We start from the raw sequence: 17,696 nt of genomic DNA on the forward strand, positions 1-17,696 counted from the left end.
GCCATGGCTGCTGAGCCTGCGCGTCCGGAGCCTGTGCTCTGCGGCGGGAGAGGCCACAACGGTGAGAGGCCCGCGTACCGCAAAAAAAATAAAAAAATAAAAAATGTGCAAGACCTCAAGATCAAAACCTACAAAATATTATGGAGAGAGAGAAAAAAAAGACCTTAATAGGGACTTCCCTGGTGGCACAGTGGTTAAGAACTCGCCTGCCAATGCAGGGGACACGGGTTCGAGCCCTGCTTCAGGAAGATCCCACATGGCTGTGGAGCAACTAAGCCCGTGCACCACAATTACTGAGCCTGCGCTCTAGAGCCCATGAGCCACAACTACTGAGCCCGTGCACCACAAATACTGAAGCCCGCGCACCTAGAGCCCATGCTCTGCAACAAGAGAAGCCACTGCAATGAGAAGCCCTCGCACCGCAAAGAAGAGTAGCTCCCACTCGCCACAACTAGAGAAAGCCGTGTGCAGCAACGAAGATGCAACGCAGCCAAAGATAAATAAATAAAATAAATAAATAAAAGACCTTAATAAATGCAAGGTATACCATATTCAAGGATTAGAAGACTCAGAATTTGAGAGGTGTAAATTCTCCCCAAATTGACATTTAGAGTCAATATAATTCTATCAATATTCCAATAAGTTTTTATTTTGGTGAAATTTAAGATTCTAAAATTTATGTGGAAATACAAAGGGCCAAGGCATTATTGAAAAAGAAGGACAAAGAGGGAAAGTTTGGTCTGTAAGATATACAGACTTATTATTAGTTTTAGAAATGAAGACTGTGATACTGGCATACGAATAAATCAGTGAAACAGAGTAAAGAACCTTGAAACAGATCCCATCACATGTGAACATTTGATATATGGCAAGGGAAGCACTGCAGAGTAGTGGGAAAAGGATGGTCTTTAAAAAAAAAAAATAGTGCTGGCAGGGAGATCAGCTCAGTGCTTTGTGAGGACCTAGACGGTAGGATAGGGAGGGTGGGTGGGAGGCTCAAGAGGGAGGGGATATATGTATGCATATAGCTGATTCACTTTGTTGTACAGCAGAAACTAACACAACATTGTAAAGCAATTATACTGCAATAAAGATGTAAAAAAGAAAAGAAGTATAAACATAATGTACACATGAAACTTATATAATGTTATAAACAAATGTTACCTAAGTAAATAAAATTTCCTCTTTAGTTTGTAAAAATAAAATAAAATTTTAAAGTGCTAGAACAATTGGCTATCTAAATAAAAAACAAACACTTTCTCACACTATATGTTAAAAGCAATTCTGGTAGATTATAGATTTAACATGAAAGGAAAAACAATGAAGCTTTTAGAAGATACCATAGGAGAATATCTTCTGTCCAATATTTTCCTTGAGGAAAAATTGGATATATTTGATTACAGTGAAGCTAAGAATTTCTATTAATCAAAAGATACCATTAAGAAAGTAAAAAGGTCAGTCATAGAGCAGAAGATATTTGCAACACATATGATCACAAAAATGTTTCTATCCAGAATATATAAAGAGTTGCAAATTGGAAAGAAAAAGACAGACAACCCAGATGAAAATGTGCAAGAGATTTAAACAGGCTCTTAAAAGAAGAAAGTCAATGGTCGTCTAGAGTCTGTCATACAGAGTGAAGTAAGTCAGAAAGAGAAAAACAAATACTGTATGCTAACACATATATATGGAATATTAAAAAAAAAGAAATGGTCATGAAAAACCTAGGGGCAGGACAGGAATAAAGATGCAGACCTACTAGAGAATGGACTTGAGGACACGAGGAGGGGGAAGGGTAAGCTGGAACAAAGTGAGAGAGTGGCATGGACATATATACACTACCAAATGTAAAATTGATAGCTAATGGGAAGCAGCTGCATAGCACAGGGAGATCAGCTCTGTGCTTTGTGACCACCTAGAGGGGTGTGATAGGGAGGGTGGGAGGGAGGGAGACACAAGAGGGAAGAGATATGGGGACATATGTATATGTATAGCTGATTCACTTTGTTATAAAGCAGAAATTAACACACCATTGTAAAGCAATTATACTCCAATAAAGATCTTAAAAAAGATAACAGTGACTTCTTTATAAGTCACTTCTTTTAAAATTACAACTCAGTATAAAAAGAAAAAAGAAAGTCAATGGTCATATGTCCATTAAACACATGATAAGATTTTCAACTTCATTAGTCATTGGGGAAATAAAAGGAAAAAACCCGCAATATACTACTAGGCTAAAGATAAAAGTCTGACAATATCAAGTGTTGTCATGGGGCCTGACAACAAGGGAACCCAGTTCTCTCTGATCCAAAGTCTGTGCTCTTAACTTGAAAAAACCTCAGTGAGCAAGTGCTGATGTGGTGTCCATTCCAACAGTTGGACCAGAACCCTCTCAGGGACTCAGTGGTGGCTTCCATGTGAACTGTCTGACTGTAGGGTGAAGTTACCTTGGTAGGGAAATAGCGGCTGAATTTGAACTTCTTCAGGGTCAGGGTCATGGAGTATGTCCCGAAGAAAAGGATGAAGGACATGAGTGCCAAGTCTGGGATGAACTGGCAGGAATTCCCAAGTAGGCGCCCACCATAGTTCAAACACTCCTTTTTGCTCAGCAGGGACCAGTCCAACGCTGTGAGGTTAAGGGGGTTGTACTTGTAGACCAAGACAGGAGAGAAACAGTCAGGGCCTTCCTGGGAGGTCAGCTGTTTCCTCCCCACTGCAGTTTCCAGACAGCCCACGCACCCCTCCCACCCTCCAAGGGGCCCCAGCCCTCCTGCCCCATGATAGTGCCCAGCAACAGAGTGATGGTCCTGGGAACAGGCTGTTTCAAGGAATGACAAGCAGGAGGTTCCCTGGGAAGGTTAGGAGCTGACGTGTGCTTCTTCATTGTGTTCTAGGATGTACTGCTTTGTGAGTGAGGAGGAAAAGTGCAGGACTGGCTCCCATCTCAGTCAATCAACCATGGGTCCTGTTCACAACTCCTTCCTGGAGTGTCTCACATTTATCCTCCCCTTTCCTTCTTCTATGCACACACTTTTTGTGTGCACAGAAGAAGGAAAGGGGCTCACACCCCACCCTTGTCAGACCTCTCTTGGGTTAATCACTTCAGTCACTTGACCTTTGGTGTCCCAGATGCCTAAAATCCAGGGCACACAAAACAATTATATATATATATATATATATATATATATATATATATATATATATATATATATATATATATATATATAACACATTCCTATATATATTCTTATTTATGTTCCTAAGTATGTATAGGTACATATATTTATATATCTATATTCACACATGTATATTAATATATATGTTTCTAAGTGTAATAGAAGGAGAGTAATGTATAATAAAATTTAATTTATATTTTGAAAAATAAATGTGCAAATATTCAGGAACCTACATAATGAAGTAAACAGATGTTTGCAACTAGCCATAATGTATGTTTGTATTAAGAGAAGTGTGGTAGTTTGATGTAATAACAGTCCCCAGTGGATCATGGCTCCCTGTGTCCACACTCCTCTGTGATGTGACATCAACCGTCCTCCCATCAAAAGGTGATTCCCCTTTGAATTTTAGCTGGCCCTGGGCCTGCTTAGATCAATAGACCAATAGAATGGGGATCAACAGACCAAGACAATGCGAATGCCCCCCGCAATGTAGCCGTGCCTCTACTGCCCCACTGGTCTGGCCCAACATCTCTGTCTTGACTTATTTCTCCTGATTTCCCTGTGTGATGCCCCACCCTCACTCTGTCTCAGCAGGACTGGTCCACCCACTGTCCTCAGGACAGATTTTGTGCTTTTCCTCTTGTGCTCTTCTGTCTATGCTGGTCCCTAGGCTTGGAATGTGCTATTCTCTATGGAACCAACTTTCCCAACCTTCAAGACCAGATCGTGTTCTACTTTCTCCATGAGGCTTTCTTCTCTAGTTTGCAGAGTGCGTCCTGCCTCCACTGCTGGAAGGATGCATTTGACCTATATTTGACGCACGGCACGCTCTACTTTTGCTGCCCGTTACTTTTTCAGGTTAATCTCCACATGCATATTACAAGCAGGTTGGAGGGCAAGGACCACATTTGTTTCTTAGATGTTTTTCGAACCATCACATCGCCCGCACACAGCGCCTTACACATAGTAAGTATTCATACATAGGCACTGACTGATTCCATTTTTCCTCCCTCAAAATCAGATATTTGAGAAAATCTTAGGTTAAATTGCCACTGAGCAGTCAGCTGCCTGTGCAGGGGTAAGTTACGAGGCAAGCTTAGGGACACTAAAAGTCCGAAATTCTCCTCCCAGTACCTACCAGGTGCTACCCTTCACCTGGTTTTCTACTTCCCGTTAGTGCCACTTAGGCTAGGTGTCTTCTCCTGACGGCCGCTGCTCATCATTATTGGGAAAGGCAGACCAGACCAGGGGCCCTCAGAGACACGTGAGTGCAAAGGACAGATCAGATTCAGAGAGGGGGGAGCAATAATAAGCTTTCTGGGGCTGCAGGGTAGCATTGTTGGTTAGGAACTGGGAGTCCTCGGTACAAAGGCAGGGAAGAAGGCAGAAAGATGGGCGGGAAAGTTTACAGCCTTGCACAGCCCTACTTACCATTCCTCACCTCAACCCCACCCCACCCCCCCGCCCCCCCCCCCGTCGTGTGCGTGTGTGTGTGTGTGTGTGTGTGTGTGTGTGTGTGAGGGAGGGAGGAGGGGGAGGCTTGGCACAAGGATTTAAAAAAATGAGACAAAATAGGATTTTGACAGTATATACTTAAAAATATTCATTTTCACAGCTCTGCGGGTGACCCTGGTGTGGGTATGCAGCAGGGTTAATCTCTGCAAGTCTGGTCTAAGTTTCCCAAATCTTCTCAATCTCCCCACAAACAGAAGCCCTTGCATGTCTGACATGAAGAAAGGACTTACCAGAGAAGTGTTGGTGTTGGGTGGCGACGTGGCTGAAGCATTGAATGCGGTTGTGTTCGCTGTGGATGAGCACAGGACATGGGGAAGGGTCAGCACCTGCTGAGTGGGGATCCTGCACCCCACCCCGGGCCCCACTCTTTCCCATTTCCTTCCAGCTCCTTAGAGACAAGGACTGGCTTTCATTGTGAGGGCAGCTGCACCCTTCACTCTCCTCACTTTGCTCAGGGAGGGCAAGGGTGGTGGGAGGGAGCCTGGGCCACAGCTCCGACAGTCTGGCTGGGCCAGGTTAGGACAGCTCCTGTCTGACATGGAAGGGCTGGCTTTAAAACCTGCTACCAAGACGAGATGCTAACACCAGTGGGTAAATAATGTGCCTTGTGAATCCCTGCCACCCGCCTGACAAATGTCTGTGCTCTTAGACTTAATTCACATTTTCAAAGAACTTGTCTTTGCCACGCACTGTGCCAAACCCTTACGTACGTCATCTTGCTAAGTTCCTAAATCCCCAAGAAATTTCCACATTTTAAAGATGAGGTAACTGAGGCCCAGAGAGACTAAGTAACCTGCCCATTGCCCAAGGTCACGCAACTCACTCTTGGGGGAGCCGTTACCCATCCCAGGCAGGCTGGCCCAGAGCCTACACACCTCCCAGCTCTATACGACGAGCTTCCTTCCCTGCCCTGCTCCCCTCCACATACACTTCCTTTCTCTCCTGCCCTGTCCCTATGTTTTTTGTTTTTTTTTTTTTCAGGTCAGCTGGGCCTGTAAGAACTTGTTGGGTATCTTCCCTAATCTGCCCATTAAATGCTAGCTGAGGAAAATTAAACCTGGGCCCAGGACTTGAAGGAGAATCAGGACCTCAGAGGTGCTGCTCTCAGCTGTTCACTCTGCATCCCTTGTCCACAATCCCCTGCCCCAGCCTCAGTGTCCTTAAGTGGAGCAGAGGAGGGTTCCCTTCAGGGGCCATGCGACGAGTTGAGAGGAACTGTAATCCCCTGCTTGAGGGATGCAGCCATTTATTAAAAAGGCAGCTTTGGAGGTCACCCTCTCTCTTGCTCCTGCACTGCATGCATAGAGGAGAAGGGCCAGGTTCTCCTCGCCTTCATCCTCCAAGTGAAGACTGACTAAGCAGTTCCTCTGCAGCTGATTTAAGGAGGGAGGGAGGAGGCTCAGCCAGTTTGCTAGCAATAATCTAAATGCATCGCAAACCCCATTTAACTCCTGCTAGGAACCCAGAGGGAATAAGAGGTTATTCCTGAAGCTTCCTTCAACCTCTAACAAACTGTCATGGGGTGGATGTGATCACAGGGCCCTTCTATGTTGCCTACTTCTGGGGCAGTTGGGGCTGGGAGTGGCTAAGGAATTCAGTCTTGACCTAGGGCAGAATATTCTGAGAAGTTCTACAAACCCAGAGTTTTGTTACAACTATTCTAAAGAACGCTTCACTTAAGAGAAATCAGGGACATCTGCTGCCTTTCCTCACACTACTGACCAAAAGAACACGATGCACAGTTAACAATGGAGCAAGGAAGGCGAGCAGGAAGGCTGACTCAGGGGTCCCCTCACAAATGCTACAGGACCCCCAGCTAACACTCGAGCCTGGTGAGTGTAGACGCGCTTCCATTGCCCAAGGTTGTCAGATCAGACATTCTTTTGATGTCTTCTGCTTAGGCTTTGCCATTCTTTTATATCGAGAACTTTGTGAGGTTTATCTGAAAGCCACTTTGAGATGAAGAAGGAAGAATCATAACATGGAAAATCCTAGAAAGGGTCCAAGTATCAAATATTTTTAAATTCTAGTGTTTACAAAGTGGTACTCACTTGGGATTGAAAGCAGCCAAGTCAGTGTGTGCAGCATCAATAAATAGAATACAAATCAGTTACAATGGAAACAAGATTAGATTAAGAAGCGTTCCCGAAACAAGCTCTGACTGATAAAGAGTGACAAAGAGTGATAGTGTGCCACCGTCAAACTGGGTTTTGCAGTAGCACTAGGATTAGGGAACAGTTCGTAAAGGAGTGGCCCATGGACTGGGAAAGAAACCCTCCTAGTTAGCTCCCCCCTCTCCAGTGTCCTAAACATCTAGAATTTTCCCTTTCATATTCTCCTAATCAAAACTAACTTGTCCTGTTTCCAGTTCCTTTACTCTCCACGAAGAAACTGAAAACCTAATCTCACTATGGCTAGTTGCTAATAATGACTCAGTTTAATAGAGCAGTAGTTCTCAAACTTAAGCATACGTGAGAATCACCCAGAAGGCTTGTTAATATACAGCTGTCTCTACCCCAGAGTTTCTGATTCAGCAGGTCTGGGGGGGGGGGTGCCTGAGAATTTGCATTTCTAACAAGTTCCCAGATAGTTCTGATGCTGCTTCCAGGGACCAACTTTGAGAATCATGGCGATAGCATGACCCAAAGGAATGAGGTGACATTAGGCACCTGGGCAAGGCCAGAGGGGACACTATTTGGAGGTAGGTGGATCCTATCATAGTTCTCAAATCCTACCTGATGTGCCCTGTTCCTAGGGAACCCCTATGTTTGGTTTCTCCTGTGGACAGATGATTCCCAGAATGGCCGAAGTTCCACATATGACCCTAGAATTTGGACCATTTCTGAAAGAAATTAAGGATGTGTACTTCCAAAAGCCATGTTTGTGGGAACGTTTGTGTTCAGTGCAATGGGTCTGTAGTCCAGAGGGTGTGAGCAGAAAACAAAAGTGCCCTGATGGGGCTTAGTCCACAGAGGTGGGATTTGCTCTACAGTGTGATGACAAGAGCCTGCAGGGAGGATCTCACTCCCCTGGGCAAGCAACATGCCCTGGCTCAGGACAACAGACAGCTTCACCTACTGCTGGGTTTTAATGAAATAACTGAAAATGAATTATAGAAAAAAGAAGAAGAGAAAAAAATTGTCTCGATATCTTTACAAATTCAGAGCAGTGACAGAGGATGAGAGGGTACAACCAAAACTATGTTCCCTGATGTCAGAACAACCTTATCCTTACAAGGCCTAGTCTAAAGTAGAGTGCACAATAATTGTGCAACAAATATTTTTGGTTGACTTATCAATATTTTTTATCAGTTGTATGCATTAAGGTGCTGAACAACACGGTAACTACTTATGTGAAATGCCAACTGAATCTGAGTATAGATATGAAAACCTCACAAGCGTTCCATGAGACTGGAAGGGCCAGCATTGATATCCTCTAGGGAAACTGACATTTGGTGTGACCTTGGGTGTCTCTGGACCTCAGTTTTCTCTGTGAGTCCAGCCTGGTGGTGCTAAGAGGTATGTGGATGGCTCTCTAGCCTCTGCTCTATAGCATCCTGGGCACTCTGAGCACGTCCCACTGAAAGCTCTTAGGGGCATGATTCTGACTGCAAAAGAGGCCAGTGGTTCAGCTATGGAAAGTCCTAACTTTACAGATGACACTTTTTTGGTCAGAAAGGGACTTCACAGGAATGAGTTGACCATTTGGTTGATTCAGCCTCCCACTCAGCATAGGGATCCTTTTTACGATACCTCTGGGAGATGGATATCCAGGTAGTGTCCAAGAAGCTTGCTACCACCCGAGGGGGCCAATACCTCTCAGTGTGGTGGCTTCCACCACTGTTAAGATATACCTTGAATTCAGCCAGCGCTTGGCTCCTGGAGATTTTGTTCTTCAGCCCTCATTCTTCATCTTATAGTTACACAGGGTGAATCTGGCCCCTCTGTGTCATGACAGACTTTCTCTCATACCTCTCTAAAAGCCTGGATAACCCCAGGTTCTCGAACCATTATTTAATGACATAGTTGCCAGGTCCTCCTCCACCCTGACTAGTCCTCCACCCTGGACATGTCCCCATCTGTAGGGATGTTCATCCCTCTGGTGTGAACACACTGGCAGTGATGTGTCAGGGAGAACTCATGGTGTCATGTGCTCATGGAGCTGGGAGGGACTTCAGGCTCCATCAGGTCTACCTCTGGCCTAGAGCAGGCCTCTGGCCCGAGTAGCATTTCTGACTGGTGTGGCCTCCACATTACTCCACACTGAGGCCAAGCATGCCTTCTTCCCTTCCTGGGGTATCGCTATCACTGCTTCCTCCTGACTACGACCCTGGGCTCTGGTATTGTGATCCTCATTAGAGTTCCTGTCCCCTTGATTTCCTTCCAAAAACTGGTTTAAGACCCTGTATTTGCTCCTTTGGGACAGAAAGTCCTTGGATGAACAGCCCCTCCCAAGCAGGCTCTTGCTCCTGCCTTTGAGTAGACAACGGGGTGGAGGGGAGAGGCAGAGGGGGAGTGGGTGTTAGAGGGGAGTGGGGAGTGGGTGGGGGCCTAGGGCACCTCTGGGTTTACCGGTCACCTGTGTCAGGGGCGACGCACTCGCATTTGTAGATGGTGATAGAGTCAGGCTTGAAGTTCATGTTGATGGGGTAGTACTTGAAGGCACCAATCATCTTCTTAATGGCATCATAGATGAAGATGAAACTGATGAGGGTGGAGAAGCCCTCCTCAGTGAAGCGGGTGATATACTTGATGATAAAGCTGGCATCTGTGGCCACCAGGATAAGGCACTGGACAGCTGAGTGTAGGCCAATCCAGAGGCGGAACTCCATGTAGTCCAGGCCATTGCCTCTGGAAAGCAGAGGGAATCGAAGGGCCTCCAGCCCAAGGCTCTTGGTTGTGCTCGGCTCCGCAGACCCACCCTGGGTGCCTCATCTGCCCCTCCTGTAGCACAGATGCCCTCCTAGGAAGTACAAGAGGATTGGGGATGGGGACAGTTCCCGGGTGGGGTTGTCTGGTCTTTGAGAATTCTGGGAAAGGCTCCCATGGGATGGCAGAAAGGTGCTCGCACACTTCGGTTCTTACACATTTGGTAACAAACACCAGAGTGAATGAAAAACAGGGAAATTTCAGAATGACACAGCTGGAGCAGACCTTAGAAATGTTGTAGGTGAGGCAACTGAGCCCAGAGCTGCATGAGTCAGGGTATAGCCTTCTGACCTCCAGCTTGAAACTTTTTATACACTCACTGCATTGACTTTCAAGTCATAATTGCTCATGAGCAGAGCAGTGTGAATTCTCTCCTCTTGTCTTGCCTGGATTTCTCCCCATGGGCTGTGCTAATATGCACTAAGGTGGCTTAAAGGCAGATATCGGAGGGAGTCAGGAGGGACCACCTGGCAGTGCCTCCTACAGGTAAAGACAGCTTTGGTACCTTCTCACCTCACCTCCCCCTTGGGGCTCTTCCCCTACTCCAACCTTGGCATACTGTCCCAAGTGTGAGAGCAGGCACTGGGGGCCACCAAGGGCACCTACTTGCTGAAGTCGAAGAGGAGCTTCTCGAAGATGAGGATGGGCCCTGTGCTGCTGAGGATGATGAGAGGCTGTCCCGAGAAGAGGCAGAACAAGGAGCCAGCCATGGCAGTGCCCAGGAAACTCTCCATCACTCCCTGGGGGCAGGAGGAGTGTTAGGCTCAGTAGAGGTGTGAGAAAGGGGCCTCTCTGACAGGTTAGACCCCAGTTATCTCAGCAAGGGCCACAATGCTCGTCCTTTATCCTAGGTCCTCTCCTCCTCAAATTCTGCTCCCCATCTCTGACTCCACAACCTCACATAATTGCCAAGCATCACTCTCTAATTCTAGGTCCCATGTGACTTCCTTTTGTCACCCTAGGGCCTAGAAAACAGGGCTGCCAATGGTCGTGCTTGTTCCTGTGCCCATTCTACTCCCAGAGGACAGTCCATTCATCCACCCAATCATTTATTAATTCAGAGATCTAGCAGGTGCTTTTAGAGGTCAGACCATTCATTCATTCATTCATTCAAAAATCTATTAAGGGCCTACTATGTATCAGGCATTGTGCTAGACATGGAGGACCCAGGAACAAACAAGATAATGCATCTTCATTCTAGTGGGGGATACACACAAGAAACTAGGCGATTTCCATACAGCAGAGTTTCTTAACCTCAGCACTACTGACATTTCAGGCTAGATAATCCTTTGTTGTAGGGGGCTATCCTGTGCATGGTAGGTTGTTTATTAGCATCTCAGTAGCACCTCACCTCCCAGTTATAAAAACCCAAACTGTCTCTAGATGCGACCCAATGTCTCCAAGGGGTCAAAATCGTCTCTTGTTAAGAACCACTGCCAAGAAATATGATAAGGCTGGATAAGGTAGGAGCATACAGTAAGAGTGAAGGGTTGGTCAGGAAAGCCTCCCAAGAGGTAGATACACGGAAGCTGAGAACCAAAAAATGAGCAGAGAATTGACCAGGAGAATAGGGTAAGTGGATGAGAAAGAGTGTGCCGGGAAGGGCAACAGTATGCACAAAGGCTGGAGCTGAAAGGGAGCACGTCTTTGAAGAACTGAAAGATGATCAGGATTGATGGAAAACAGAATGCAGATGAGTGAGGAGGACAGGAATCTGAGAAAGGGAATACTGGGAGATGAGGCTTGAGAGGTAACTAGGACCATGTCATGAGGGCTACTGGGGGAAGCTGGGATTTATGAGTCAAGGATGATGTGTGAATATCTGGGTCAACCATGGTGTCACTCATTGGCTGGGGGGAGCAGCAGGTCTGGAGGAAATGTAATGGATGCAATGTCGGCCCTGTGAGTTGGGGGATCCCAAAGGGCAGCTATATGGACATGCCCAGGAGGCAGCCGGATACTGAACCTGCCACTCAGGAGAGTGGTGTGGGCTGGAGATAGGCACTCATCTTAATTTATCTGGGAAAGTGGGTCTTCACCTTGGTGCTCCGAGATTTCCAGTGATACTATCCCAAAGGCCCCCAATGGAGAAGACCCTTGTCTGGGTCTCAGGCTAGTGTCTCTGCTGAACTGTTTTCCCCAGGTATACCTGTGTTGTTGTCATGGTAGACATTTCTAAAAATGTCTTAACTTCAAGCTAAGAATTTAAGGTTAGTTTTTTTAAAAAGTATGGGAAGAAGGTCACAATTAGCAACTCAATTAATTGTGCTCATTAAATTCGTTAAAGCATCAGTAGGAAAAGTATCAACTAACAAAGCAGATGATTTCCCCTTAAACATTTGTTCTATTTACATAATCTTTAAATTTGGTCTTTAGTAATATGATTTAGCTTTAGACCTTTTAATTATGCCAGCTTGTTATTATTTTTCTCAAGGGTAAAGGATTACAAAAAGTGATGGTCTGAACCTGGATGGTAGGTCAAACCCAAACCTTGGTTTTGGGATTATGGGAATAAGCTCCTTACCACTACCTGGTGGCAGCAGATTTTTCTGAGGTTTGCATGCATGTCCCCAGCTCACACACACCTGATAGTTGTCAGTGGCATCCCCCAGAAGCCCACCAAAGGTGATTGCGTTGGTAATGCAGCCGAGGTAGATGAATAGGATGGCAGAGATGGACTGAATGTGGAAGCCATCGTAGAAGTCACTTGGGAACCAGGGCAGCTTCCTCTTGACATCCAGACGCAGGCCACCGAAGAACCTGCTCAAGACAGGCCCAGATACTGCTTTCTCACCACAGACACCAGTGCAGGGGCAGGGCTCTTTACAGGAGCCTGCAGAGTCTGCAGTGAGGAGGGGAACTTGACTAGGGGTGGATGGGGAAAGGGATCTTTCCACCAGAACATTTAAGACCAGGGAAGAATTCTGTCATTAGACTGAGTTTGTGGTTGGCACCATCTCCCCTGGGAAGGGTGGTCACAGACAGCCTGGGTGGGGGAGAGAAGGCCTTATGGGAATATGTATTGGGGTAGACCTAACATTTCACAGGGAATGGAACTCCTGGGGACCATAGACGGCTATCCTCCTCACGTCCCTGATCATCCGCAGGGTGCCTGTGCTTGGTAAACATAGGTGTGTCCAGCTCTAGGAGATGGAGAGATCCTGGTTTATAACAGGTTCATCAAGGGCAGATTCCGAACCTTATAACTGGTTTCCTTGCTTTGTGGAACAAACAAGTGGGGAATTTTAGGTTTAGGGAGAATGTTTACTGGGGACGCTAGTCTCCATAGCTCCTAACACAGTGCTTAGCACAGAGCAGGTTTTCTCAACCTTGGTACTGTTGACACTTTGGACTGGATAATTCTTTGTTTGGGGGAGGGCGGTCCTGTGCACGGGAGGATGTTGAGCAGTGTCCCTGGTCTCTATCTGCCAGATACCAGTAGCATCTCCCCTCCAGCTGGGACAAACAAAAATGTCTCTGAACATTGCCAAGTGTCCCCTGGGTGAGGATGGGAGTGGGGAGTAGGTAAAGTTGGGAACCACTGGCGGGCAGAGAACCAAGGGCATAAAAAACATGACTCGTTCTCAAAGTTATGATTTACACATAGCTTTGCAGGGCTGTGTCCTTTCCTAAATTCAGATCTACCCAAGTTATTCTAAGAGCTGGCAAAGAAATGAAAGCCAGGAAAATTTTCTATTGTTTTCTTTTAAAACAAGTTTCTTGACTAGGTAACAAAAGGTTAAAAAAATTCAAAAGGTATTCTTATGGGTTGAATTATGTCCCCAAAAAAGATATATCAAAATTCTAACCTGTAACTGTGACCTTATTTTGTACATGTAATCAAGTTAAGATGAATTCATTAGGGTGGGCCCTAATCCAATATGACTGGTGTCCTCGTAAGAAGAGGAAAATGCTATACTATACGAAGACAGAAACCCAGGAAGAACACCATCTGAGGACACAGACAGAGATGGGAATGGGGCAGCTGCAAGCCCAGGAACACCAAGGACTGCCGGCTACCACCAGAAGCTACAGAGAGGCAAGGAAGGGTTCCACCCAGAATCTCAGAGGGAGATGGCCCTGCTGACACCTTGATTGGGAAATTCTAGACTCTAGAACTGTGAGAGAATACATTTCTATTGTTTAAACCACCCAGACTGTGATACTTTGTTTCCACAGCCCTAGGAAACTAATACAGGTAACAAAGGGTGTCCTGAGAAAAGTTTGGGTTCCTCCACTAGCTTCCCCTTTCCTGCCAGATCCAGGAGTGGCTTTGAGGGCTGGGGAGGAAAAGTGTGCGTTGGCCAGATCCCAAGGCCAGGAGTGGGTGCTGCTGACAGAGGTGGAGAAGGTTCCTAAATGGTGGGTGGGGAGAAGAGAAATCTAAGACAACTGGTGTCGCTGTCAGGCCTGGAGTGGGCACCTTCCTGTCCAGATGAGCTCTTCCCCGATCTCGTGCACAGTTGGCATCTCTCCATCATCCCCACTGCTCCCTCCGCCGGCCCCACTGCCGCCGCCGCCTGCAGCGCCGCCGCCTCCAGCCCCTCCGCCACTTCCCGTCACAGAGCCGTTCATCTGACCCAGCTCAGTCAGGGAGAACACGGATTTCCTGGAAGGAGAAGGGTGACAGGGGACAGTGGGGCTCCCAATCCTAGGAAGAGATCAGCACCTCCAGGACTGTCCTCACAACTCCTTTACCTTTCTAACATCATCAAATAGCTTAAAATACAGACAGAAATGCAGAGAATGATCTAGCAACACCCACACACAGATCACCCAGGTTTTACAGATGGTCACATTCAGCATATTTGCTTCTGATTTTTTTTTTCAGAGAAATAAAGTGAGACTAAAAAAAAAAAGTATAAACCCATGTACGCTGACATCTTTCTTTCAAATCCAAAAAAAGAAACGGACAGACTGAAAGCTCCCTCTGACCCGGCTCCCCGCTTGCCACCCCCCCATTCATACACACCTCTTGTCAGCAGAAGTCACCTTCTTGGGTGGCTCAATTCGGATATTTGGGTCCCACTCTCCAGGGGGGAGCACGATGACCTCGTCTAGAAACTCATCAATCCCCGCGATCAGATCCTCCCGATTCCTGGCCTTGTAGGCCACGTCGCTGAAGAGCTGGCAGGGAAAGAGGCAGAGGAAGAGAAAGGGCCGCTCTCTTGCTGCGGTCATCATCTCATCCACCTCCCGGGGGCACAACCACATACACTTTCAAAGAAAGTCACTTTGAGCCATTACTCCAGCTGCCAATTTGTTCTCAGTTTCTGAGATGGGAACAACGGGGCAGTTGAAACATAGCACAGTGGGGACAGTGGGACATGCAGCAAGGCGGCTCTTCCCGGACCTGAAAGCCAGGTCTCTGTATTCCAGTTGTCCGACCTGGGTTGAGTTACTTACTTAACCTTTCTGCTCTCAGTTTCCCACAGAGCGAGCTCCTCAGAAAACCCGCACAGAGCCCAGTCGGAGAAGCTCAGGTATTTCAAATCTGTTTTAACATCCCAGCCCTTCATCTTTGGAGGGTCAGGCTGCATCGTTCCACACTGTCTCCAGAGGGTTCTTTCTGACTTTCCAGATCTGATTGGGTTGTGCTCGTGTTTAAACTCCTCTAGGCTCCCTGTCACATAGTGTCAACTCTCAGCTCTGCCTACAGGCTCCGTATAGTATATGGCTCCTGCTCTTGAAGCTCTTACGCTGAGCCTATATCAAACCACTTCCATCCAGCCCCTCCCTCTCCGAACCGTGGCCCTTTGCCTGGAACGCCTGCCTCCTAGGCTGGGGCTCATCCCTAGCTTTAAAGCCCCCTCGTGTGTGAAGGGCCCGTTGACTGCCTGGGCGGTTAGCACATGGTTCCCTCTAGGACTGTAGGTCTATCTCTCCCACTTGATTGGTGCTCCTAAAGAGCAGTGACTATTCCCTCATTCTCGTAATCCTCACACCCTGCACAGGGTCTGGCATACAATAGGTGCTCAAACATGACTTGTTGGATAAGTGAATGAATGAAGGCACAGTGTTGGACGCAGCAGCCGTGACGTTCAGGAGTACATGCTTCTCGTGGCACTTACGTCGTCTACCATGAGGGTTGCAATGGCACGGCCAATTTCATTGTAGGATTTTGCTCTCCCAGAAGGTCCCAGTAGTATGAACAGAAATCTGCAAAGAAGATGGAGGAGGAGGGGGAAAGTGAGAAGGAAAAGTAAAAGCAGGTGGAGAGAAGGATGTTTTGGCCCTAAATAGTATCCATTCTTAATTTTTTAACTGGGCAGAAACGTGTCCCTTCCCTCCTCTGAATCCCGTATTTGCTTTGGAGAGACATTCCTCTTCACTCCCACCTAAGCATCTTTGCCACGCGCTGGCATCCCAGAGCTCACCCAGCAGTGCCTCTCCCAGCTGCTGGCTACTTCTTGTTTATGATTATTTTAAATAAATTCTCTCAAATTCTTCCTGAGTCAGATTGCCATCGCCATACAGTTCCCTACTTTTCCTTCTTCGATTTAGGGGTGTCTCCAACTGCACTACTAGCTGACTGCATGGACAGCTGGCCACCCGAGGGTGGGTATGGTGGGCAGATTTCAATGGCTCTAACCTGGTGGGGACAGGCACCTCGGTCACTCCTCCCAGCATGGCTGACTGGATGAGACGCACGAAGGCAATGAATGGCTGGTCCAGGAAGTCCACCTCGCCCACGAGCACATTGGAGGCTTCTGAATCCTTGGGGATCTTCTTCATGAATTTGTTTTTCCGCTGGTCAGTGAGGGGGACACGAGATACCCATGGATACTCACGTGCAGTGGTTTCGGCTCTCACTCAGCCCGTTCAGACTACTGTGGAGCCCTAACCTTACAAAATTCTCCCAGCGTTTCTCAAGAGACTGAAGGAAATAAGCCGACACTCTCCCACAATCTGCAGATGAGGAGACTCAAAGTTGGTTAACCCCAGGGACCAATTAAGCCTTTCGTAGATGGGGAGGAACAGGCAACGACTTGACCCCCTAAGATGTTCCTTGATGGGTGAAAACCTTGTTCTACTGAAGTGTGAGTTGAGGGGTCAGAATAGAAAGTCAGGGCTTACTGGACATCAGGTCTCTTCCCCCAGCAGCAGCTCAAGCAGATGGGAGTCTCGGCCCTTACACTCCAGCTACCCAGCCCTCCCTCTCTGCCTTTACCCTGGATGGCCGTGGGAGGAATGAGACCATCCTGATGGCCAGAGTGGACACACTTTGTTTTTTCTTTACCACCAGCTTCCTGGCTGACAGGAACCCGTGGACCTGGGGGTCCAAACCTGTGAGAGGCTTCTGTGCCCCCAAGTCACCCCTAGAGGACCTCCCAGGAAACTCATAGCTTCTGAGCCTTTCCAACTGAGACTATCGAAGTACCCTCTATCCAGTCCCTCTGGCTGGTGTCTAGTCAGGGCAGGAAGGTCAAATAGGAAGAGTGAGTGGGGTCCAATGTGAGAGGTGCTGGAGACAAGCCCTCTGCCCCAAATCAGCCCCACTCTCTGCGGTCATGACTTTCATCCTATGGATAAGATGCCAACTCCTCCGGAGCCCTCTCTTATGATGAAAGTGCCCAGGGGTGGTCACATACGTACTCTTCTTAGTCTTTAACATCTTAGGGTACATTAGTTTTTCAGATCACTTTCCCTCTGGGCAGCAAGGGGATAGGCAAGAGACAGAGATAGTTTCATAGATAGAGGTGGGGAAGGAGTGTTTGGGGAGGACCGGGCTGGTGGGAGTCCACAGTGGCCAACAAAGGAAGAAAGGGCCCAGGAGGTGGAGGCAAGTGGTACAGAGAGATTCTGCGGATGCCACAATTTTGCTACCTATTCCCCCTTGATGGGAGTCTCTCTTGTGGGCACAGAAATGTTCGTTTCTCACAAGCTCCGTGAAGATAGTTTCCTTCTGTCCCTGGAGAGGGGTCAGTTATGGGCATGGGCATGGCCAACAGGTCTTGCCCCTTTGGGCCCACAGCCATTTCCTGATTTGACTCGTGGGGGACGAGATACATACTGGGCGGGGGACCTACCAGCACTAGAAAAGGCTTGTGAGCAAGGGCTGCACCCTTATAATCTT

At 47.3% G+C, this 17,696-nt stretch overlaps 1 protein-coding gene across 3 annotated transcripts in view; it reads right to left on the reverse strand.

Moving 5' to 3' along the window:
* The window catches only part of SLC4A5 (solute carrier family 4 member 5), a gene marked incomplete at both ends in the record, with an annotated part of 103,882 nt that overhangs the window by 21,809 nt on the left and 64,377 nt on the right, over positions 1–17,696 (reverse strand). For all 3 annotated transcript variants that reach the window (XM_082672510.1, XM_082672512.1, XM_082672511.1), the window contains 9 exons: positions 2,448–2,648; positions 4,922–4,980; positions 9,270–9,541; positions 10,226–10,359; positions 12,205–12,379; positions 14,043–14,228; positions 14,592–14,746; positions 15,691–15,778; positions 16,212–16,369. In XM_082672510.1, coding sequence (XP_082528636.1) covers positions 2,448–2,648; positions 4,922–4,980; positions 9,270–9,541; positions 10,226–10,359; positions 12,205–12,379; positions 14,043–14,228; positions 14,592–14,746; positions 15,691–15,778; positions 16,212–16,369 — 1,428 coding nt within the window. The remainder of the gene's footprint in view (positions 1–2,447; positions 2,649–4,921; positions 4,981–9,269; positions 9,542–10,225; positions 10,360–12,204; positions 12,380–14,042; positions 14,229–14,591; positions 14,747–15,690; positions 15,779–16,211; positions 16,370–17,696) is intronic.

Source organism: Grampus griseus (genome assembly GCF_964374135.1).
Source record: "Grampus griseus genome assembly, chromosome: 15".
In the NCBI taxonomy this organism is placed as follows: domain Eukaryota; kingdom Metazoa; phylum Chordata; class Mammalia; order Artiodactyla; family Delphinidae; genus Grampus; species Grampus griseus.